Source organism: Phyllostomus hastatus, unplaced genomic scaffold (assembly GCF_019186645.2).
Source record: "Phyllostomus hastatus isolate PE091 unplaced genomic scaffold, TTU_PhHast_1.1 phas_scaffold_55, whole genome shotgun sequence".
Taxonomy (NCBI): Eukaryota; Metazoa; Chordata; class Mammalia; order Chiroptera; family Phyllostomidae; genus Phyllostomus; species Phyllostomus hastatus.
This window is the reverse complement of record NW_025334035.1, coordinates 377,725-399,618: the sequence shown is the minus strand read 5'-3', so window position 1 is coordinate 399,618 and position 21,894 is coordinate 377,725. Positions and strand designations below refer to the sequence as shown.

The 21,894-nt window shown below is 52.1% G+C and overlaps 2 protein-coding genes across 4 annotated transcripts; one reads left to right on the top strand and one right to left on the bottom strand.

The window, feature by feature from the left end:
• The first annotated feature begins 95 nt into the window (after positions 1–95).
• On the top strand, positions 96–4,914 carry TAX1BP3 (Tax1 binding protein 3). The gene is made up of 4 exons (XM_045824258.1): positions 96–256; positions 3,012–3,131; positions 3,498–3,575; positions 3,888–4,914. The coding sequence occupies exons 1-4, from the start codon at positions 218–220 to the stop codon at positions 4,023–4,025; spliced, it is 375 nt and encodes a 124-aa protein (XP_045680214.1). The 5' UTR covers positions 96–217; the 3' UTR covers positions 4,026–4,914.
• Positions 4,915–5,807: 893 nt separating this feature from the next.
• On the bottom strand, positions 5,808–21,822 carry CTNS (cystinosin, lysosomal cystine transporter). 3 transcript variants are annotated; one of them, XM_045824255.1, is made up of 11 exons: positions 21,389–21,822; positions 20,360–20,439; positions 16,249–16,327; positions 14,928–15,012; positions 13,646–13,749; positions 13,410–13,541; positions 10,630–10,729; positions 10,418–10,537; positions 9,183–9,353; positions 7,342–7,459; positions 5,808–7,134 (listed from the first exon to the last, which is right to left on the bottom strand). In XM_045824255.1, the coding sequence occupies exons 1-11, from the start codon at positions 21,439–21,441 to the stop codon at positions 7,001–7,003; spliced, it is 1,176 nt and encodes a 391-aa protein (XP_045680211.1). In that variant the 5' UTR covers positions 21,442–21,822; the 3' UTR covers positions 5,808–7,000. The 3 variants fall into 3 exon arrangements, with proteins under 3 accessions (XP_045680211.1, XP_045680212.1, XP_045680213.1); XM_045824256.1 differs by lacking the exon at positions 21,389–21,822 and adding an exon at positions 21,210–21,358; XM_045824257.1 differs by lacking the exon at positions 20,360–20,439 and having other exon boundaries at positions 21,389–21,467.
• Positions 21,823–21,894: the final 72 nt, after the last annotated feature.

The window sequence follows — 21,894 nt, the reverse complement described above, 5'->3', positions numbered from 1 at the left end:
TCCCAACCACGCCCCGACCCCACCTCGTTTTACTACGCACCCACTGGGACTTCTGAGAGCCGAACAGCCATCCGGTGGGTGATTGGTTGGAGATTTGTTAACTATTCATGAGGAGGCGGGTCCAGCCAGACGGCCTTTGTTAACCAGAGGGCGCGGTCCCGTGGATTTTCGCTGCGGGTTTCGCCGAACGGTACTTGGTTGCCAGATTGGGGTCGAGATGTCCTACATCCCGGGCCAACCGGTCACTGCCGTGGTGGTGAGTGCGCTCGCGCGGGTTCCTCATCGTCGTATCTTGCTCCCACTTTGCAGAGCGGTAAACTGACAGCCCAAACAGGTGGACAAAGCTTCGAACCCTTGGCTCCTGCAAACTTCGGCTGGAGCTTCGGTCCCGGTTCCAGGCGCGGTCTCCTCAGCCGTGTAAAGAGAAGGCTGGGATCCAAGAGCCTTCTCACAGCCTGGACCTAGCTAGAACCCGCGTGCTGCCGTTGCTGCGTTGGACAGCCGTCCGGGGCGGGGAGGACTGAGGAGAAAGGCCGGGCTATGGGAATCTAGGAAAGCGTTCTGGGCCTTCCTGGGCCTGTGATCCCAGCTGGGTAGCCGCAGGGGGCAGGCGCCGGCCCGGACATCCTTGAGTCGTAGCCTCTGGAATGAGGAAGTGCTTCCTCCACTCCAGTGGGAGCAGCGGCTCAGAGGAGGATCTGAGGGGTGGAGGGGGTCCAAGGCCTGTGTAGCAGCCCCATACCCCTCCTTCCTTCTAGCCTTGCCTCCTCGGACTCACCACCGCCCGGTTGAGTAGACTCAACCAACTGGCTTGGTTCTGTTCGGAACTTTTCCGGGATCCCCAGACCAGGGTCTAAGTCCAGGTTGCCTACCTGGCACTTGGGGCCGGAGGAGAGACCTTTTGGTGTCAGCTCAGGCCCTTATTTCACACCCTCAAACCCACTCCTAGGCTTGTCTTGGGTGTCAGGTGCTATTAGAATAAAGTGAGGGAGGCCGGGGCCTTAGTCCCAATGCCAGTGCTACAGCTGGATGGGACCAGGAGACCAGGATGTGGGGAAGTGAGTCCCAGAGAGGTACCGTCATGGCCAGCCATATAAAGAAGCCCTTAGGAAGGACCCAGCTCTCTGAGAAGAAATGCCTGTTAGGCAGGCATTGAGTCAGATGGAAGTCCCTGCTCTGGGGCCATGGCTGTATTATCTCAGATGGGTGTGCTGGGAGTCAGCTGGTGGTGTGTGAAGTCACTGATAAAGGTGGCATGTGACAAATTTAGAGCAGCAGCTCAGGCCAGGGCTGGGAGGAAACATTGTTGGACTTGCTGAGAGCTGTCCTAACCTTCACCCTGGCTGTATCCACCTGACTTCTAGATCCCTAGCTACCCCAGAGAGAAAGGACCAGGCTTCCTCCAGATGAAGAGCCAGGGAAGGGTCAGTAACCCACCTGACTTCACCCAACAAGTCAGTGACAGAGTCTTAGCTTCCAGCCCAAGGGCCTGTATTTTTTGACCTTGAAGGTGGGTCAAAGGTATGTGTTGGAGGAGGTGGAACAGGCCTGCAGGAGCTTACTTTCTGGCATGTGGGCCTGGGTCCAGTGGCCCTTTGGGATTATGCTTCCTGCCCCCCCTCTGGTGTCATGGTTGGTCCCTGGGCCTTCCTCATAGCTGTAGGACCATGACCTCCCAATTCTTCTACCATGTTTGAACATAGTAGATGGGGTTTGGCTTCTCTTGGTCATTGGACTGGAGATGGGGTGGGGGAGGCTTCCTCCCTGGCTCCTGCGATCTCCCATGTAGTTAACATCTTGAGAATGTTAAAACCATTTCATCCTCTTGGATGCTCCAGATGGTTCCTGGCACTCACACTCAGTGTGCTTCTCCTCTAGGATCTCCATCTGAGGTGGTTGTGTCCAGCCAGGCCAGGTGACCAGATGTTGACCATGTCTGTTGATCTTGCTTTCCAAGTAGTTCTTGTCTCCTGGCCTGTACATCCCACCTCTGAGAGATGTCCATTTTCCTACTGAGTGGTCATTCCAGCATCCAAACTGATCACAACCAGCCCTACTCCCCAACTCCAGAGAGCTCCAGTGGGCTCAGAATGGTCAGGTGGCCAAACTCCTGATAAAGCCCAGATTAAAAAAAAAAAAAAGCAAAAGACCTTTTGCTTTTTTTCTCCTTCTTGTTAAAACTCTCAACTTTTGGGATAGGGTGATCTGGTCTGATTCCTAGCAACCAGTGACTGAAGCATGGCTGCTGAAGGCTTTGAAAGGAGCCTGGCACAGTTGGGGAACCACAGCCCCAGATATGGTGGTAGAACTCTAGGACTCTCCTCCACCTCCTACTCTGCACAAGAGCAAGGTTTTGGGCTTAGGGAGAAAACCCCTTCCTGGGAGCCAGTCTGCTAGGCCTGGTTTTCATGGCCTTCCTGTCTGGCTCCTGCCTCATCCCACCTCCAGTTCTGGCCCTGCACTATACACCCTGGTCTTATGGACCTGTATTCACAGCACCTTCAAGCCTCTGTTCCTGTTCCTTGGCCAGCACGGCCCCTTCTCTCTTTCTGTGCGCGTCTGATTTCCACTTCTCTTGAGCATCTTCCGTCTTGCCCTTGATTGGGCTGACTCAGCAACCTGACCTGCCTCAGCAGGTTGCTTGCATTTTTTTTTCCAGGGCCTGACCTCTCCCCTGGGACACAGGCCCCCCATCCATAGCAAGCGTAGTGTCCTGGGTCTTGGGACATGAAGGGCTTAGAGCATGTGTGACTGAGACTGATTGATGCATGAGACAAAGGAAAGGGACAGAAGTTGGGACAGAGGATTGTGTGGGTGGGTTGATGTGTCTGAGTTGAGTCTTAATCCCCCAGCCTCCCAGGTTAGTGACCAGCTGGATATTTCAGGGGTCCCAGGGCCCCACCCTCCTGGCATGGCTTAGCTGCCCCAGCAGCTTGAGGCTGCTGCAGGAGACAGACCAGATTTGTTCTCCACACACCCACCAACCCCTACTTCATTTTTTTCTTTGCCAGCAAAGAGTTGAAATTCACAAGCTGCGTCAAGGTGAGAACTTAATCCTGGGCTTCAGCATTGGAGGTGGAATTGACCAGGATCCCTCCCAGAATCCTTTCTCAGAAGATAAAACGGATAAGGTAAGGGGGAGGGTCCTGGGACCTCTCTGCACCAAGAGGCCTGAGGGTGATGTCTCTGCTTCCTGGGCTTTTGTGGAAGGAGACCTCATCTCTCTCAAATAGTCTTCTCTAAGAAAGTCTAAAAAATGATCTGGTGGGAATAAGTAGGGGTAGGGGTGAGGAATGGGCCTCCCAGCCCTAGGAAGGCCTGCTCAGACACAGCCCAGGAGCAGCAGGGGCTGGAGCATTCGTGCCTGGAGGTTGGGGGTAGGCTTGGTGCAGGGATGGACAGATGGACAGCTGGGAGTATGCTGTGCTGGGCTTTGCTCTGTGGCTAAGCGGCCAGTCCAGGGAACCTAGGGCTTGAACTGGGCTGTCTCTTCCCAGGGTATTTACGTCACACGGGTATCTGAAGGAGGCCCTGCTGAAATTGCTGGGCTGCAGATTGGAGACAAGATCATGCAGGTAACTGAAGTCCCAAAGGAGGAAAACAAGGCTTGGGTCGTTGGGAGTGGGGTTGGGGCTGCACCTGTCTCCGGGGTCACTTGGGAGACTCACTGAAGCCATTTTGAAGAAGGCTTTTTGGAGCCCACGCTGGCCTTGCCCCCAGGGGAAGCTGGCTGTCTTCTCTGTGTGTCAGCTGTGGTGCTTGTCATCCTCCATCCTGGGGGCATCAGCTTGGGGCCTGCTTGGGTAACCCAGTCTCCCCAAAGCCCAGCCCACTTCCAGATCCCAGAGGGTGGGTGCTGAGGTGGCTGTCTTCTCCCCCTGGGTCAGGTGAACGGCTGGGATATGACCATGGTCACACATGACCAGGCCCGGAAGCGGCTCACCAAGCGCTCGGAGGAGGTGGTTCGCCTGCTGGTGACACGGCAGTCGTTGCAGAAGGCGGTGCAGCAGTCCATGCTGTCCTAGCGGCCCGCCCAGGTCCTGATGCGTGCCTGCCTCCTCTTGTACAGTGACACTGCTTCCACAGTCTGCTCCCCTCCTCTTGGCTTCTGCTAAGTGCTGGGCCCCCACTTGGAGGGGAAGAGCTGGTCCCATAGGCCTGACCTGGCCTGCCTTCCCCTCCCACCAGTGACCCAACGCTCTGGGACCAACTCTCCCTCAGACACCAATGACTGGAAACAGTGGCCTGGAGCTGAGTCGTAGTCAGTCTGTAGTGACCACAGGCTCGGGCCCCAGACCCTGCCACCTGGCCTCAGCAATGCTCAGGTGAACAGGGGGCCCCACCTCTGAGATCGGCCACAAAGCAACAGTGCCAGTTGGGGCAAGCCTCTCCCACACTGACCTGGCTGCAGGGCTCAGCCCTGCCCTGTCTCAGCTCCGAAGTGCCTGTGCCCCACGCTTTTCCCTGTTGCGCAGGGGTGGGGGCATTCTGCAGTGCCAGAGGCACTGCGAAGCTGGCCAGGATGGAAGCCAGGCTCACAGTGCACCCATCGCACCCCCACCACTCTGATGGGCGTGGGCCTTCCCAGGGTTTGCCTGCTCACAGGATTCACACAGGATTGAGGCTGACATTTTAGGGCAGTTCTCAGGATTGCCCTTTTCCCTTGTGCCTGTGGGATTAACTTTTGTATTTTTTTAATTCCAATTTTGATACAAAGCATTCTTCTCTCACCACTTGGAAATGCCAATTCTACTTTTGAATGTAGCATACTAATTCAGTCTGGGAATAACAACTCTTAACAAGTCAACAAGCCTTACTTTGGTCACTGTGGAAATGGGGCAGTATGAAGCCGCCCCATCTTGTACGTCTTGAAACCAAACATCTTGTGCCCAATAAACAGTGCTGGAATTCACAGTGCGTCTTTGCTGAGGCACAGAGGTGGGCTATTTGGGGCTGGATTATAGAGAGAGCTTTGGCTGTAAGGCTGGCTGAGCTGGCCCCAGCTCTCTGGGATGAAGCCCCACTATTCCGAGGTCCACCTGACATGGTGCTTGGCCTGGCCACATCTACGGTAAAGTGTGGGGGCACTATCACTGCAAGAGAGGCAGGGAGTGCCCAGCTTCCCTGTGAACTTGGTCTCCGTTCCCACCCAGGAAGAGCCTCATGGACCCCAATGAGTTCATGGGAAAAACACCCACCCCGCAAGACTCTTAAGAGCACTCGGTGGATCACAGCCAGAGATGTGACCCCAAGTGTTCCCAGGGCTGCCACGCCACTGGCTGCACTACCAGCTCTGGGAATTGTTGCCACGCGCACACCCACTGCCAAGTCAGACTTTTTAAAGTGTGACACCTGGTAACACACTGGGTGGCCCAAATAAAACAGGCGTGCATACGTGGTCAGGCTACCATCTCTAATTTGGGGAAACAAGATCTAAATTCTTTGATATTTTTATACCGGGGTAGAGGAAAAAATCTGGAAAAATCAGTCATCCCTCCACTCCCAAGGGCGGCCAGCTCTTAAAGGCCTCTTCCATCCCCAGCTCATAGCCACACCTTGAGCAGCGTGCCCTTGGTAAGGCAAGAGATGTGGCACCCGTGGGACCTACCTGGTCCCAAGCAGGCAGGTGTCCTGTAGTACCCAAGAGGGTTCCTTGATAAAGTGCCGGGTCAGCACACAGTCGTACTGGCGAACTTCACAACCCGTGAATGTCCTTACACGAAGTGAATGGGGCTGTCTCCCTAAGTCCCAAGGACTCGGTGCTGAAGCCAACACACGGACCTCCAGCATCTGGCAAACGCTCAGCATACGAAAGGAAACAACCGGTTTTAATTCAGGATATACACTCTCACACTGAGCTTGTAGTAGAAAGTTGAGAGTGGACTGACAAACTCAAAGCACGTACAAGGCACGTCTGGGCCCTGCCCCCTGTCCCCGGAAGGACAACTGGTTGGGCTGGGAGGGGAGGGGACTTAGGACTAGGGTTGGCCTAGGAGGACTGTGTGAGGTGGTCTTAAGTCCTTATCTTAAGGCCTCCTGAACAACCAAAAATTGGTGAACCTCAGAGGTCTGGGGAAGTGAAGGAAGGCAGGCCTGCCCTGCCACCCGGGGGGAGCTACTCTCACCACCTGGCGGGTCCAACAGGCCTCTAAGGCACGGACAAGGGGAGGGACTCACATGGGGCCCCTGACTCTGGGAGAGTGGAGGTAGGCAGATGGCCACGCCCAAAACATCCCTCCAAAAATTCTGAAAGGGGTGTTAGTGGGACGGAGATCCAGAGGGTGTTGGACGTGAGCCCAGTTCAGAACCAATCTGTTGAGCACCTCTGGACCCACAAATACTGTATCTTTACTAGGCGCTGGCCTGGGCCCCCTGTGACTGCCACTGAAAACTGAGTTATAGATAATGTGGCCTTCAGGGAAGGGACCCCGGGGACTAACCCCAAAGTCCTAGCCCCTCTGCCACCGCCGCCAGCACCTCTCAGTCCATTGGCCCAGCACCTGGCTGCTTAGTCTTTAGGAACGCAGCAGTGGCACCAAAACGCCCTTGGCTCTCCCAGCTGCAAGGTCAGTCCTTCGAGCTGCTCCCCGACACATTGGGTGCTCGGGCAAGGCCTTCAGCTCCTAGCTCAATGTCCAATCCTGCTTGGGATGGCTGTCAGAACCTGTGGGTGCTGCCTGAAGCCTTAAAGAGAGTAGAGATGGCAACAGCAAGTTGCAGGAGGACCAGGTGACTGGCCAAGTAACACCCGAGAGGGGCCACCAGCAGTCTGGCTGTTAATCTTGAAGCACAGTCAGGTGTCTGTCCCAGAGGGAGGTTTCTCCCCAGCCCTGGAGAGTCATGGATGAAGGCGGTCTGGTTCATTTTTAAGGCATTTGACCCTGAGGAAGAGAGCGCTTCTCCACTGTTGGCATGTGGAGCCAGCCCTGCACTCTAGACTGCTTTTCCAGCCTTCCTCCTGGGCACAGGGCCAGGGCCACTTACACTGGGGCCCTGCGTGCTAGTTCACCCGCTCATACCCTGGTTTCCTTCTGTACAAGCAGAAGTGCTGGATGAAGAAGACAATATCGAAGAGGATGGAGAAGATTCCGAGTCCAAACTTGGTTGGGTCTCCAAAGATCAGTGTCCACTGGTCTGTTAACAACCAGAAGGGACAGAATTTGGTTTTAGGTTGGCAGCTTGTGGGGCTGTGGAGGGTGAGGGTGGGGGTCCTCCTCTCTTCAGGAAACCACAAACCCTCCAGCTGTGAATGCCCCTTGGGGATCTAGGGGCTGGGACTGCTAGGATGACCCAGTTGTGGGGCTGGGGAGATGGGGGTAGCCCGGCCACCTGCTGACTCACCATTGTTGTAGGACTGGAGGAACATCTGGAGGAGGCTGAAGGAGCCCCCAGTGAAGTCCAGAAGCACGTTGCCAATGCTCCAGCCCTCGGTGCTTTTGTAGACAAAGTTCATGTAGGCCTGGGCACACAGACAAAGTGATGGAGGGCGGTGAGGAGGCTGGGTGGCTGCCTCATGCACCTTGTGACTGCCACTCCAAACAAGAGTTGCTCTAATTCATCCCACTCATGTGCTCCGGCCTCTGTTCCAAGGAACACAGTGACCTTTGGGCTCTGACAAGCTTTGACAGAGAAGTTTGGGTGGGTCCTGGGGTCTTGGCAGCACGCACAGCACACAGCCCCCCTCCTCCCACCCCTGCACTACACAGCTCCAGTGGAGGGAGGCTGGCAGGTTGCTTCTCCATCTTCCTCGTCCCCCCCTGTTCTGGGACAAAACCTTACCATGGTTTTTCAGCCACTTGGATTTCTCTCATCTCCAGTGAAGACTCTCCCTAAACTCAGCCTGGACTCCATGATGTACTTGGGAAGGTGGCTGAAGTCTGCCCGCCTGGTTTGAAACGCCAGCTCCACCACTGGAGCCTGGTTTCCTTAGGAGAATTACTTGAATTCTCCCTCCATAGTGCGCTTACCTCCCACCTCAGCCCTGCCTGGGCTCCTGGGTCTCTGTCTCAGGTTTCCTGGGCCCATTCTGACACACACCCCTCCCTGCTGCCAGTGCCCCACTCCGTCCTCTAATGCCAGCACCCCCTGGGCTTCTCTGACTTGGCTTCTTTAGTGGTCTTCTCCCAGTCAGCCATCAGCCACAGCCGCTTTTTTGTCCTCTCCCTCCCTCTCCATACTTTCTGCCACCTCTCCAGTCATGGACAGTTTCAAATGTCTCTATGTGGGACTCCTGCCTCCCAGGTTTCCCAGCTCCAAGCTTCCCCACATTCACAGATTGAGGCCCCAGTTCCCTCGAGACCTTCCCCCACTCTGAAGCCTTCTTCCCAAGTCCCCCAGGCCCAGCTTCCTTCAGCCCACTTTTCTGTGTGCCTTTATGCAGGCTGCCCTGAGCTCCGAATGCCCCCTTCTCTAATGTCCACAGAATTACATCTTGTTTATCCTTAAAGGTCTGGCCCTGTTTGCAGGCCCTCTTGGGAGACTGGCCCTGACTCTGGCCAAAACGTTTTCCTTCCTGAGTGCATGGGACACAAGGTTCCTTGTGCTGGAGAAGCTGAAAAGGGGGCTTCTCCACTGAGAACGGGGCAAACTGAACGCCTCCACTCATAAGTGGAGTCTGCAGTTGGTACCACTTCATTTCTGACCTTGTCCTGGACTGTCCAACTATGGGGAAGATGTGTTTGACTCTCAGCCCCAGATCTGAGGAGGACTGACTACGCCCCTCAGCAACGCCCCCACAAGGAGACCCTGGATGGGACCTCTGAGAAAAACCTCCCTGGACGCGAGTGGAGGTGGTAGTTGTGGGCTCTCCCCCCACAACCTAATCTTTCCCAAGTATCCTGCTGCTGCTGGTCAGTAATGGGGCGCAGAACTGACGTCACGAGCTGGGATGGAGACGGGAGCGACCTGCACAACCCGCCTCTCCCAGCTGACTGTGAGCTCAGAGGAGCCTCCACTGAATTCTCTGTGTGATTTCTGGCTGCAGGGAAGAGCGCAGGCAGCAGTAATGGCCAGCTCCCACCCCCTGCCCACCCTCACCCCGTCCCACTTCTGCTGGGCTCACAGCTTCCACTGAAGCTTTCCACCAGTCTCCTCGCCCCAGCCAGGAGTAGGATGCAGGGTCTGTACTTCACTGACCCCTCACCCTGATGGCCAGTGAAAAGGCAGGAAGGCCCTGGAGGTACCTGTGGAAAATACTTGACCAATGTCACTGCGAGCTTGATGTAGGAGAAACAGAAGAGAAACTGCAGCCATGAGGTCACCCCGACTGCGGCCAAAATCATGATGATGAGCGCGAAGAGCCACGCGAGCACCAGGAAGCCAATGGCAGGCCAGGACACACGCTGGTCACCTCGCTGAGGATGAGGCGGGGGTGGAAAGACGAGAGTAGGTGGGGTGTCGGGGAGGGCACAGAGAGCCCAACACCAGCAATGCCCTTGTCACAACAGGGGTCTCTAGTCTGGTCCTTCTTGGACTTTAAGAGTCCACTTCTTGTTCCCACAATGCAGAACTGGGTGCTGCTCAGAGCCCACCAGGAGCGCTGGGTGTTGGGGACGGAGTCCAACTTCTCATCCCAGCCCTGGCTTGTTCCTCAATCCGGAGGGTGCCTGGTCGTCTCTGGAATCTGTCCCCTTCCCCTACCTGTCCCCAGAGAAGGCCTCCTTCAAAGCTGCACAGCAAAGAGTAAAGAACCTAGGAGACTCATGAAGGTGGTGCCCAAGCAGCCCCTGGCTGGCCCTGCATGTGCAAAGGGAGCTCCCTGAGGGAACTGGAGCACCCACAGGGAAGTGAAAAGAAAATGTGCACATTAGTGACCCCCTGAAACTCGGCCTACAACACCCTTTCCAGCTGAAGCATCAAAAAAACCCCTCTGGCAACACAGTTGAGTGCAGGCCCCTCAGCTTGGGTTCCAGACCCCCCCAGGATCTCTCAGGACCCTCACAAGCCTACTCCCCATGGTGGCACCCTAAACCCTGGCTACCCCATCTGTTCACAGTTCCTCATTGCCACCTGACCTCCGCAGTTCTGTCCCCCAGCTGGGGGAGCCCCGCCCTGGCCCTCTTCCCCATGTCCAAGGGAACTTGACTTATCCCCACTTCCTTGATGCCCTCCTCTCTCCCCCTCACTGGTTGGGCCAGGCCTTCCAAGAGCTGTTTATACTCTCCCCCCGCCCTCAGCTCTCGGCCTGCTGGGTCATCACTGCCTCTCTGTGTCCCTCACCCCAGACCTGTAGGTGAGGGATGACAGCCTGGGCTCAAAGGGTGGTCTCTTGGTCCAATAAGCAGATGCTGAGTGAACAAACACATGTCCTTTCAAAGGGTTTCTGTGTCTTCTGCAGTAAAGCAGCAGGTAGGAGTGGCAGGTGGTGGTGGGTGCTGGCCTGGCAGCCACAGGGCGAGGTGCCAGTTTTGTCCCTCACCTCATACAGAAGGCACTGCACCAGGACAACCAGGGTGAGGGCGACAGCGTGCAGGCTGAAGAAGACATCGTTACTCTCCACGGGGTTCACTCCATTCGGGTATTTGAGGAAAAACTGCTCCTGTTAAGAGGGTGGGGAGAAGCTGAGGAGGGAAGGGCAGCCAAGACACTGAATGGCATGGTCCGGGCGGTGGTGGGCGGGCAGAGCCATACCTTGATGTGTGGCACCCAGAAGAGGCCGATGTTGAACACGCTGTAAGCCACGAAGCCCGTCAGGTTCAGGGTAACAAAGTCAAAGCTGAGACCAACCACACTGTGGGGCGGGGAGATGGAAGACAAGGCAGGCCAGTGGGCAAGACTTGGCCAGTGAAGGCATGTGAGGGGCAGAGCTCCCAGTACAGGGGAAGGAGGGCCTGGTTGCACCCAGCAAATCATGTCCTCAGGTCCTCCTTCATGGCCCAATTGATGCCACCCAATCCCACCCTCTGGAGAAGCAATTTCCTCCTGCCTCAAGTCCTGGTCCCAGAGGGAAGTCTGGAGGCCTTCTTCACAAAGGAGGCCTCTTCCTCTCCTTGGGTACTCCCAGTGCAGCAGCCCCCAGAGGCCCATGCGGCTCGAGTGACTGCAGGAAAGCTGGTGTCCCTGGTGTATGAAGGCACAATCCCAGGCCCTCTTTGTCCTTCCTTCCACTGATGTATAATTGACATACAACCTCCTATTCATGTCAGGAGCACATCATAGTGCTTTGGTATTTAAATGCATTATGAAATGGTCTCTACGATAAGTCTAGTTACCATCTGTCACTACACGAAGTTATTACAATGTTATTTATACCCCTGTGCTATACCTCACCTCCTCATGACTTACTTTACAATTGCAAGTTCACACTTCTTAATCCCCTTCACCTATTTCACCCATTCCCCAAGTATCTCCTGCCTAGTGCCCACCAGTTTGTTTCCTGTATCCATGAGTCTGTTTCTGCTTTGTTTTTAGATTCCACGTGTAAGTAAAATTATCCAGCGCTTCTTTGTGTCTGCCTTATTTCCCTTAGCATACCTTCTAGGCCCATCTATGTTGTTGAAAATGGCAAGATTTCATTCTTCATTCTGGCTGAGTAACATCCCTTTGCATATATGTGCATATTCTTTATCCTGTCTGTCGATGGACACTTTGGTTGTTCCCATGCTTTGGCTATTGTAAAAAATGCTGCAGTGAACTTAGGGGTGCACGTGTCTTTCCAAATTAGAGCGCTCATCATCCTCAGATGGGTACCCAGAAGTGGAATTGCTAGATCATATAGTGGTTCTATTTTTAACTTTTTGAAGAACCTCCATACTGTTTTCCACAGTGGCCGCACCATTTTAAATTGCCACCAGTGTATGAGGGTCCCCTTTCCTCCAAGTCCTTGACAATACTTGTTGCCTCTTCGTTTTGTTGGTTTCTTCACTGTGCAAAAAGCTTTTTAGTTGGATGTAATTCCACTCGTTTATTTTTGCTTTTGTCGCCCTTGTCTAAGAAGATATATCCAAAAAGAAAACATTGCTAAGACTAACTGATGTTGAAGAGCTTACTGCCGATGTTTTCTTCTAGGAGTTCTGTGATCTTAGTCCTTACATTCAAGTCCAATCAAAATGGAGTAAGATAGTGGTCGGATTTCATTATTTTGCATGTCTCTCTCCAGTTTCCCCAACACCATTTATTGAAGAGACTGTCTTTACCCCATTATGTATTCTTGACTCCTTTGTCATAGATTGACCGTATATGTGTGGGTTTATTTCTGGGCTCTCTGTTCTATTCCATTAATCTATGTGTCTGTTTTTGTGGCAGCACCATGCTGTTTTGATTATTATATGCTTACAGTATAGTTTGGTGTCAGGGAATGTGACACGTGATACCTCTTCTTTGTCAAGATTGCTTTGGATATGTGGGGTCTTTGTGGTTCCATACTAATTTTAAGATTCTTTGTTCTAGTTCTGTGAAAAATGCCATTGGTAATTTGATGGGAATCTGCACATTGCTTTGGTTAAGTAAGGGCATTTTAATAGTATTAATTCTTCCAGGCCGTGAGTATGGTATCTTTCCATTATTTGTATCTTCATCAATTTCTTTCATCAATGTCTTACAGTTTTCAAAATACAGGTCTTTCACCTCCTAGGTGTTTTCATTTTTTAATGCGACTGTAAATGGGATCGTTTTCCTAATTTCTTTCTGAAACATTGTTATTAGTATACAGAAATGCAACATAAATGGATTTTCTTCATGTGTGGTCTAGGTGCCTTTTAAACCACTGTTTCCCTTGAAGAGGCCCTCAGTAACATCCCTGCCTGCTGCAAGTCTTCACGTTGGGAATGGGATTCCCTTCATTCTCACGCCTCCATCCCTCTCACCTTCTCCAGGTGGTCCCTCTACCCTATGTTGCGCAGAGGCTGTTCAATGGGCCCTCAGTTCTTCTTTGGCAGGAACTACTCTATGTGTAGGTGTATATTTGGTATTGTCTGTGGGAGGAGGTGAGTTCAGGGTCTTCCTACACCCATATCTGAGCCTTGCCTCCCCCCCTTTCTTTTAGTGTTCATTACTTTAAAAAAAATTTTTTTTATCCCACTTTGTTTTTAAAATCAAAGCAGAAGGCTTAATCTCCAAGGCTGAAGGATCCAACTCTGGTGCTGTAGCGTGACTCGACACTAATTCCTCCAGGGTTGGACTGACCAAGATGAAACATATTCAGAAGTACTTTATCTCCACTCAGCCCATTCTCCACTTCACTAAGAAGCCTCATTTTGTTGCTTTCACAGGAAGTAGCTGAATTTGGCAAGAGATCAACTGCCCAGTGGTACAAGTGCTACCACAGGCTCTCAGAGCTTTCAGTTCGACAACTTTCTAGAAAGGGCAGGAAGAGAGAGGGGTAAAGTCTGAACCCATGCTACCTACAGCCTTGCTGGAATGCCCGTCATACTGGCACCAAATGAACCTGCACGTATAGCTCAGCAGATTACCTTTTCCGCCTCCAGTTCATGATCACCTGAGGGTAGAAGGAAACAGACCAGGCTGCAAAGTAGATCCAGCCAATCACCTGGTTTATGATGTTAATGATGTTGCTGTGGATCACCAAGAAGCGTATCCTGGGCCTAGAAAGAATGTGGGGACCAGGATGAGCCGAGGACGGGCTCCTGAAAGAAAGCCCCGAGTGCCTGGCACTGCCTCCCTTCTCAGCGTTTAAGCCCCAGCTTACCCGGTTTGGTTGGAATGATTTCTATGCAGAAAAACAGTAATTTGTCCCACATTCTGAGATGTCACTTGGAAAGAGGTTTCTGTCACTCTGGGAGGCACCACAACCTATGAGGAAAACTGAATTTGATCCACGGCCATGTTACTGGAACTTCACTGAGCTCCAGGCTAAGATCACACAGGTCCCTGTATTCCAGGCACTTACTAACCAAAGGAAGAAATGTTGGACCAGCCAGCCACCTGGAACCCCCCATATACCTGTGTACTAGGCTTTCTGAGCAGAACTCGGTTCTGCCCTCAGGTCCACTCATCTTATCTCTGAGGGAAGGTGGGACGGCTCTCTTCCTCTGTGGATCAAGCTACACCTCAGAGAGCTGAGTGCCAGAACCTGCTGTTAGAACCAATGGCGTTTCTTAGCCTGTAGCAGGCCCTATACCCTGGGGCAGGAGTTGCATGTAATGATGTGTGACGTTTACCATGGGATGAATGAGACTCCCTTCTCTCCCAAGGTCCTTTTAGGTGAACACCCTTCACCTGACATGCTTCAATGGGGGCTCAGAGCCAATCTGTAGCTCCTTCCTACAACCACACAGGGTCTCATGGTGTGGCACGTGGTTATCAATTTCATCCCTGCATTCATCTTGTCTGTGTTTTTCTTTTTTAACCCTCATTTACTCTATACTGCCTCACCTATTGATGTTTTTTAAATCTAATTGGTCAGTGATTAGCTCAAATCCTTGGTAAGGCAGAAACAGGGTATATAGTAACAGACAAATGTATAAGGGCAGTGAATAGTTATTGGTGTGATATCAGACAGTTTCTGGCACTGGTTTTTGGAAATAACACTCAACCAATAGAATCTCAGAACAGTGCTTTGCAAACTTTAACGTGGACCGAAATCCTCCAGGGATCTTCTTGTTCATATGCAGATTCTGAATCAGTAGACCTGGAATGCACCTGAGATTCTACATTTCTAAAAGGTTTTCAAGCAGGGACAATGCTCCTGTCCACGCACACCCTCTAAACAGCAAGGTCTTACAAAACTATCTTAAGAATTTCTTCTACATTTTCAGAACCATTTTTTGCCTCAGAGTTCTTGCCATCACCTTCCTAATTACGTCTACATGGCAGTGGACTCCCACCCTCAAGGAGACCAACATGGCCCAAACCAGAGATTTCTAGAACGATGAGACAGGGGCAGCTCATGGTATGAAAACAAGGTGGACTATTTTCAGAAGCACTCAATTACAATGTTCTCTACCCATCAGTTTCGGTTCGTTACTTACTTCATCAGGGAGCTCAAGGATAGAAACATTCTTTGAACGAAATGTGATTTCAAAAGTGATCACCACGGTTGCATTTAACGGATGCCTGTGGGGGACAAGAGTCTGATTATTACTGAGAAGCTGACCTGGTGAGATCCCAACCAACATTCTGGATTTCACATGGGGCCTGTCATTTCTCCTGCAGTCAGGGTGAGGAAGTGCTTGTGCTCATCCTGAGGGGTGGAGAGGTGGCTCCCTGCTCTGCAGCAGTTTTCTATCTTTATCAGGAGATAAGGCATCCCTTTGGGGCTGGGCGAGACCATGAGAAGGTGTGAAAGTGGCTGTCAATGCCAAACAGGGTGTCCAGAGGCTGACAGGACCATGACATTTGCTGGGGGGGCGGGGCGGGGGGAAGGCTTCTGAGAAGACTCAGGTCTGAGCAGGGAGCAGTATGTCCCCAGAAAGCTGTGAGCTGTGTCTGACTGCGAGCAGCCCATGGGGCCTCCAGTCGGGACTAAGAGGCCTGGAGTTACTTTGAAAGGCAGTGGGAAGCCGCTCAAAGATTCTGGAGAGGGAGAGTTGTGGTGAGGGGATGACTGTCAGATTTATGAGGGGTCAATGTGCAGAGGTGGCAGGGGCTGGAAATGGAACGCAGGTCTGCTGGGGAGCCGTGGTACCAAAGCTTTGGTTTGAGAGCAGACTTCCCAGGGGAGGTGAGGAAAAGGGAGAAGGGGAGGGGAGGAGGACAGGGCTCCTGACCTTCATCGTCAGGAATCCTTGTGACTGGGAGGCAAGAGCAGGGCAAAGCAGGGGAGGGCACAGGAGGAGAGGGAGGCTCTCTGGCGCAGCTGGACTTGGTCCTCACCCTTGTGCCTGAACCAGAGGAGGTCTGCAAGACAGACTCTCAGACAAGTGAAGCACGAGAGCTGCACAAATGGGATCCACCAGATGGAGTCACTTCTGCTTTTGGAAGTGACCTAAGAAGCCCTCGATTCCTTACCTCCTGACCTTCAGGGCCCTCCTCAAATATTTAGAGCCTTGGAAAGGACCACTTTGAAGTCCGGCATCACCTACTGGTCACTCAAGGACTCTTCTCAGCTGGGGAAAAGGCTCGTGACTGGGGAAGCCTCCTCCTTCTGGTTTCTTCCATGGGAAACAGGGCTTCAGCAGATGGGGAAAGAGACTCTGGGACCTTGGTCTAAAGCCCAGGGCCAGCACTTCTCTTTCTCTGGCTTCCCATAAGGTAAAGAGGCAAGAGCAAAACACTTGAAACATGAACAAACTGAGCCAGCCGTGGGGTCAGTGAGCTGGGCTGAGGACAGCACTGGGCCTGGGAACTTACTGAAGGGTGACGCTGACATTGGCTGAGCTCCCATTTTCCAGCTTCACAGTGGGAGGTACAGAAAGGTTGACCGTTGACTCTGGAAGGACCCAAATCGATGGCATTAGTCATTAGGTCAGAGAACTTATGCTCAAAAGGAGAGACTGGGACAAGGGCCCCTGACACCTCATCTCATGAACTAACTAATGATAAGCCCTATCTTCTAGGTGAAGGCAGGGAGGTTCTGAGAGGCTAAGTGATGGCACTGGTACCTGAAGCTCTCCTTAAGCTCTCTCATCTTCTGCTACCAGAGACAGAGGGAGACACAGGCCTGAACAGGAGACGCTGTACAGCTTCCTCCTCCCCAACATGACAGGCTCTGAGGCTATGTGGCTGAGTAATCTAGACACTGTTAGAGTCATGGAGCCCAAAAACTGTCACAAAGGAATCCAAACCATGCTCTGGGGTTAAAAAATTGGGCTTGAATCACCTCTTCAGATGGAAATCAGGAGTCTCTCATCTTCCTGGAGCTTCAGTGGCCCTGCAGAACTGGTCCAGCCCTTCTTGTACCCAGACCCAGAGTCCAGCTACCTTGTTTCTGAAGAAACCCTTTCCGGCTCCTGTACGAACCTGAGCCCCTCATTCACTGACCCCCTTCCTGAGGCTGCCTCTGCTGGGGACCGGGGGAAGACTGATGAACAAGACACACCATTTCACTCTCAGGTACCTCTTGGCATTAACTCAGAAGGTAAACGGATAGGACTCCAGGGTAAGGGAAGAAGCTAGGCCAAATACCCTAGAGCAACTTGACCACAGAACATGAGTGAGTCAGCCTCTTTCTGACCTCTTCCTGCGTTCTTAGGGGGGGTCCACAACCCCGATCCCACCCCTGCTCCCAGGTATGCTCGGCACCTGTCCACCTCACCTCCCTTACCTCAAGGCCTTCAGGATTATGCACAACATAATGTGTGATTATGAGTCTAGACTGGAACTGGAAAGGGACCAAGGAGAAAGCAAATGCTCAGCTTGATGAAGATGGTCCTTGCTGGGTTAGTGGCTACAGGCAGGGCCCAGGGCTCCCTCTCCCCAGATCCATGAAAGGCTAAAGGTGAACACATTTTAGGTCTCAAGTCGGAAGGGCACTAAGAAGTTTTCCCCAATCTGATCCTTCCTCTCCATACTCCACCCTGGCAGTTTCTCTTCCTCTGCCTGGACACCCTGAGGGACAGTGACTCTGCTTCCTCCAAGGGAAAGGCCCAGTCTGGAACTTGTACTTCTGGGCCTGGCTCTGCTACCCGGGACCTCTCAGACCTACCTGAGCCACCTTCTCCTTGCTAACCACGTGTGCGTGAAAGCAGATGCAGATTCTGTCCCCTGCCTGCAAGTCTCCAAGCTGACTCTACCAGGGTTCCTGAGTGGCATGCCCCCTTGCTGATCCTTGCAGAGGCCAAGCTGTTCAGAACAGAGTAGAATGGTCCCTCCCTTATGTGTAGCCTCAGGGCTTGGAGGCAGCTTTGACAACTCTGCCTCTTCTTTTGCACACTCTAGTCTCATAACAACCTGTGCCTGTGTTGTGGGCTTGCACAGCTGGGGTAGGCCCCTGCTGTTACTTTCTTCCTAGCGCTGAGCACACCAGATAAGCAATATTGTGACAAGACTGTAACCAGGACAGAGTTGCTGAAAGTGATCCCAGGCAGTCGCCAACACCTCTGGGTCCCCAGGGCTCTGCCAGGACTGTGGTCAGGGTGAGTGGGAGTGCCCCATGGCCTTTGCTCTTCCACTGCCTTTACATTGTAAAAGAGGAGGCTGTGGACTCACAAAATAAAGCGGATCAAGGAATGTTTCCTTCCTCTTTACTGCCATTGAAGACAGCAGAGCTCGGCAAATGACTGTGCTCTGAGGTCAAGCAGATTCACCCTGGCCCTGTCACTTCTGGCTGTGACACTATGGGCAAGGTACTTAACCTCTCTGAGCCTGTTTCCTCACCTGTAAAATGGGGAGAATAGTACCTATCTCACAGGGCGTCCTAAAAATAAAGCGGTGATGTTTGTGACTTACTACATGGCCTGAGTGCAAAGTAATTGCTGTTGACAATTCTTAACATCATGGAAACAAGGCAGGCCAGATTTTAAACTCAAGATGGGAGGCAGTTAGAGAGCTGGCATTGAACCCTGAGAAAGCACATTTTAAAGTTTTCCCTGAGGCAGGGGTCTCTGGATACAACACTGGAATTACCAAATGAGTCCTAATAAGACCATCCTAAGTTTCCTCTAAGGAGTCTTTTTTTTTTGAACTAATGCTTATTGGCACTTCCTACAGTGCTCCTGACCCCACACAAGCCTCTCCACTACAATGTTAACTCCCAATCTCTTATTATTACAACGGGGAGAGGTGGGGACTTCCGACATAAGAAACTGAGGATCCCAAGAGGGAAAGTGTCTTGCCCACACAGCTCAGAAATGGTAGTGGCAGGGTTCAAACCTGGGCCTGTCTGGTCTAAAGCCCAGGTGTTTGCCACTAAATTGCAGTGCCTCTCAAGATTCCACCCAAAAAAGTCAGAGGCAAACGACTCTGAAGGCCCTGATGATCACTCCCCAAAGTAGGAAAGACAGGCCCGGCAGAATGAGGTCAGAAAGCCAATTCCAGTTAACTTGATTTTACGGTGGTTTCCACTGTTCATTATAATGACATTCAGGAAAGGAGGCAAAGTGATAAAATGGAGTAAGGACCCTGCACAGTAGGGAACCTTTGTCACTTTCTAGCTCTGTGACTTTGGGGAAGACTTCTATCCTCTCAGTATATTTGAGGTGAATTTGCTCTTCTTCTCTAGAGCAATACATTAGCATTATTAATGGAGCTTTAAAAAAGTACTTTATTTATTTTTAGAGAGGGTGGAAGGGAGGGAGATAGACAGAAACATCAATGTGTGGCTGCCTCTTGTGAGCCCCATACCGGGGACCTGGCCTATAACCCAGGCATGTGCCCTGAATGGGAATCGAACTGGTGACCCTTTAGTTCGAAGGCCTATGCTCAATCCATTGAGCTACACCAACCAGGCCTAATGGAGCTTTATTTAAAGCCTGCCAATGCATAGGTACATATGCATACTGAGGCCCTAACCCCAGAGACTATGACCCAGAAGGTCTAGAATGGGGCTCTGGCATCTGTACCAAGAAACACCAGGCTTCCTAGCCTGACCTTTCCTTTCCTGGAAACTGCTTATCCATGAGGTGTGACTGTATAGTGACATGACTGATTTTTTAATGAGCCTGGAAGAACTGGTCAGATGTTTGTGTTCACGGACACATAAAAGACCAAATAATTGTAATGGTGCAGCCACTGTGGCTGGATTTTGGGAAGCTTCCATAGGATTTGTATCGTTTGCATAAGATTAATTTGAAATCTTCAGTCAGGGTTTTTAAGATCTGATTTTTGACAATGGCCTGGGGTCCTAGAAGTGCTCAACACAACTTTCTCTTGTGAAAGGAATTTCAGCAACATTTTGGGCAGTAGGAAAATTAATAGAATGTCACAGGTCTAAAACCTAAAAACTCTGCTCTACAAGGATGTACATACCCTGCTGTTTTTTTTTTTTGTTTGTTTGTTTTGACAACCAGCTAGTGTTCTGTGAGGCCCCTAACCCTATTCTTTAGTCCCTCCTTAAGGGAAAGGTCTTCTCATCTTACAAGGGGATGATGGGCAGACTCATTAGGTGTTTGTGGCCTGGCAGAACCAGGCGCAACAAAGTGGCTACATTACCTGCTTCTGCAGCATCTCCCAGAACCCATTACTCCCTCTGTGGGGTCCACGGGGCAGGAACACAAGCCGCTCTTTATAGATATTATCCCAGATTGTTGGAGCTCCACAGTTCAGTTTAATTTTGGTGACACAGACAAGGCAATAGAGACATGGAGGCAGAAGACCAATTATTTATGGAATCATCTGGCTCCCTGTAAAACTCCTGGACCCCAGACCTGGGTCTGCTCCACCACCCAGTGGCAGCTTGAGCAAGGGCCAGGAAGGCATATGCAGTCTAGATGGTCCTAAATCCTTGGCCAGAAACAGGTCAGGCTACTCACTGTATACCACCATTTCCCTCTTTACAAAGCTGATGACCTATTTCTAAACTTACCACACTTCCCTATCAGCTTCAGGGGGAAAAGGATAAAAATAATCAGCCAACTCCTTATCATGTTCCTCGATTTCAAAGAGCTAGGAAGAAAAACAAATAGCAAGAGAAGTTCAGGTTCAAGTAGGATCAGCTCAGCAACAAGTGGACAATATAACCCCTGGAACCCTGGCATGAACAGTTCATAAAGGACTTTCGATTCACACCTGTGACCTCATGGGCTCTGCATCAGCAGCCTGAAGAACAGGACTCTAGGGTGGACTTAATCTTTCTTTGATATGTGGGGAAATGGGCTCAGAAGAACTAAGTGGGTTGTGTAAAGTCTCACTCTGAGGAAGTGGGCAAATACTGAATTCTCTCAACTGCTTCTTGCAAGCTAGCTAACAGAAAGAATGCAGTTTTATTGGCTGAGGATTCTTCCCCGCCCCCACAAAGTTATTAAAACCGTGGTCAAGTATTTGACTGTGTGAATCTATAAACCTGAAGGAAATTAATTTTATTCTCTATCTTGGGATAAGAGCTTAAGGATTGTTATTCTCCTTAACACTGTTGAAAACGACAACGCGCAGCTGTCCTTCTTTTCTTCAGCCTGGAAGCCCAGGAGGGCGGGGTAGGGTCTCCTCCTGCCCACTTTTCCGGAGCCCAGTTCAGAGGTCAGCACACCAACGGGAGATTCGGAATGGTCCCTCCAGGGTCTCCCACCACCAAGACAATCTACAAACTCCGCGACTCAGATTCAAGCGCCACCCGTGTAGGAGGGGAAGGGGCTCGGACATGCCCTGGGGTAGTCACCCACACACCTCAGCAACCCGGTGAACCCGACCTCCGCTCACCACCACCCGGCCCCTCGAACCTGAGGACTGTCCGGTGTCGCAAGGCTGGGGCTGGTGGCAGGGGATGCAACCCTGGCGTGGCCGAGAGGGGCTGGATTTGAGCCAGGCTGCCCAACCAGCTTGTTGCACCAGTCTCTGGGCTTCATAGAGTCAACCTGGGATATGGGTGGGTGGCTGTTGGGACCGCACGGGTTCTCACCTGAGATCCTCTGAGGCTCCACAGACCAACCACACAGGACGCAGGAGAGCCATCCCCTTCTCCCGCCGGCTGGACCTTGCGTGAGCTTGGGCCTGAAGTCACGTGAGTCGAGTCACCTGATTTACGCAGCATATATAGCCGCGCGATGCACTCTGGGAGGTGTAGTTTTAACGAGTCTTAGCGGGACAACTGGATGGGGTTGGAGCGGAGCGGAGGGGCGCAGGCACCTGGGGGAGGATGACGGCTCGGTGTGACAGCTCACGCCGTAGGGACGCATCCCAAGGGCCTGTCAGCGAGCCCTGCACTACTTGAGAGAGGAAAGCACGGCCTGCCCGAGTGAAGCACTAGCTGCTGCCGTCCCGGCACTCCAGCTCGATGGGGCGGTGCCCTCTAGGTCCCGCCTTCCGTTGCCTCTTCGCCAATAGCCGGGCCCATCGCGAGGGTGCTCGGGGCTCCGCCTTCCTGGACCAATAGGAAGACGACCAGCCTTCATTTTAGCGTGTCGG

Bases quoted from the DNA above. Each gene is read 5' to 3' on its own strand.
- TAX1BP3 (XM_045824258.1), top strand. From the start codon at position 218: ATGTCCTACATCCCGGGCCAACCGGTCACTGCCGTGGTG. The intron at 257-3,011 runs GTGAGTGCGCTC...TTTCTTTGCCAG, and splicing joins AACCGGTCACTGCCGTGGTG to CAAAGAGTTGAAATTCACAA. The intron at 3,132-3,497 runs GTAAGGGGGAGG...GTCTCTTCCCAG, and splicing joins CAGAAGATAAAACGGATAAG to GGTATTTACGTCACACGGGT.
- CTNS (XM_045824255.1), bottom strand. From the start codon at position 21,441: ATGGCTCTCCTGCGTCCTGTGTGGTTGGTCTGTGGAGCCTCAGAGGAT. The intron at 16,328-20,359 runs GTAAGTTTAGAA...GGGTCCTTCCAG, and splicing joins GAAGCTGATAGGGAAGTGTG to AGTCAACGGTCAACCTTTCT. The intron at 7,135-7,341 runs GTGAGTCAGCAG...GGTTGTTAACAG, and splicing joins CCTCCAGTCCTACAACAATG to ACCAGTGGACACTGATCTTT.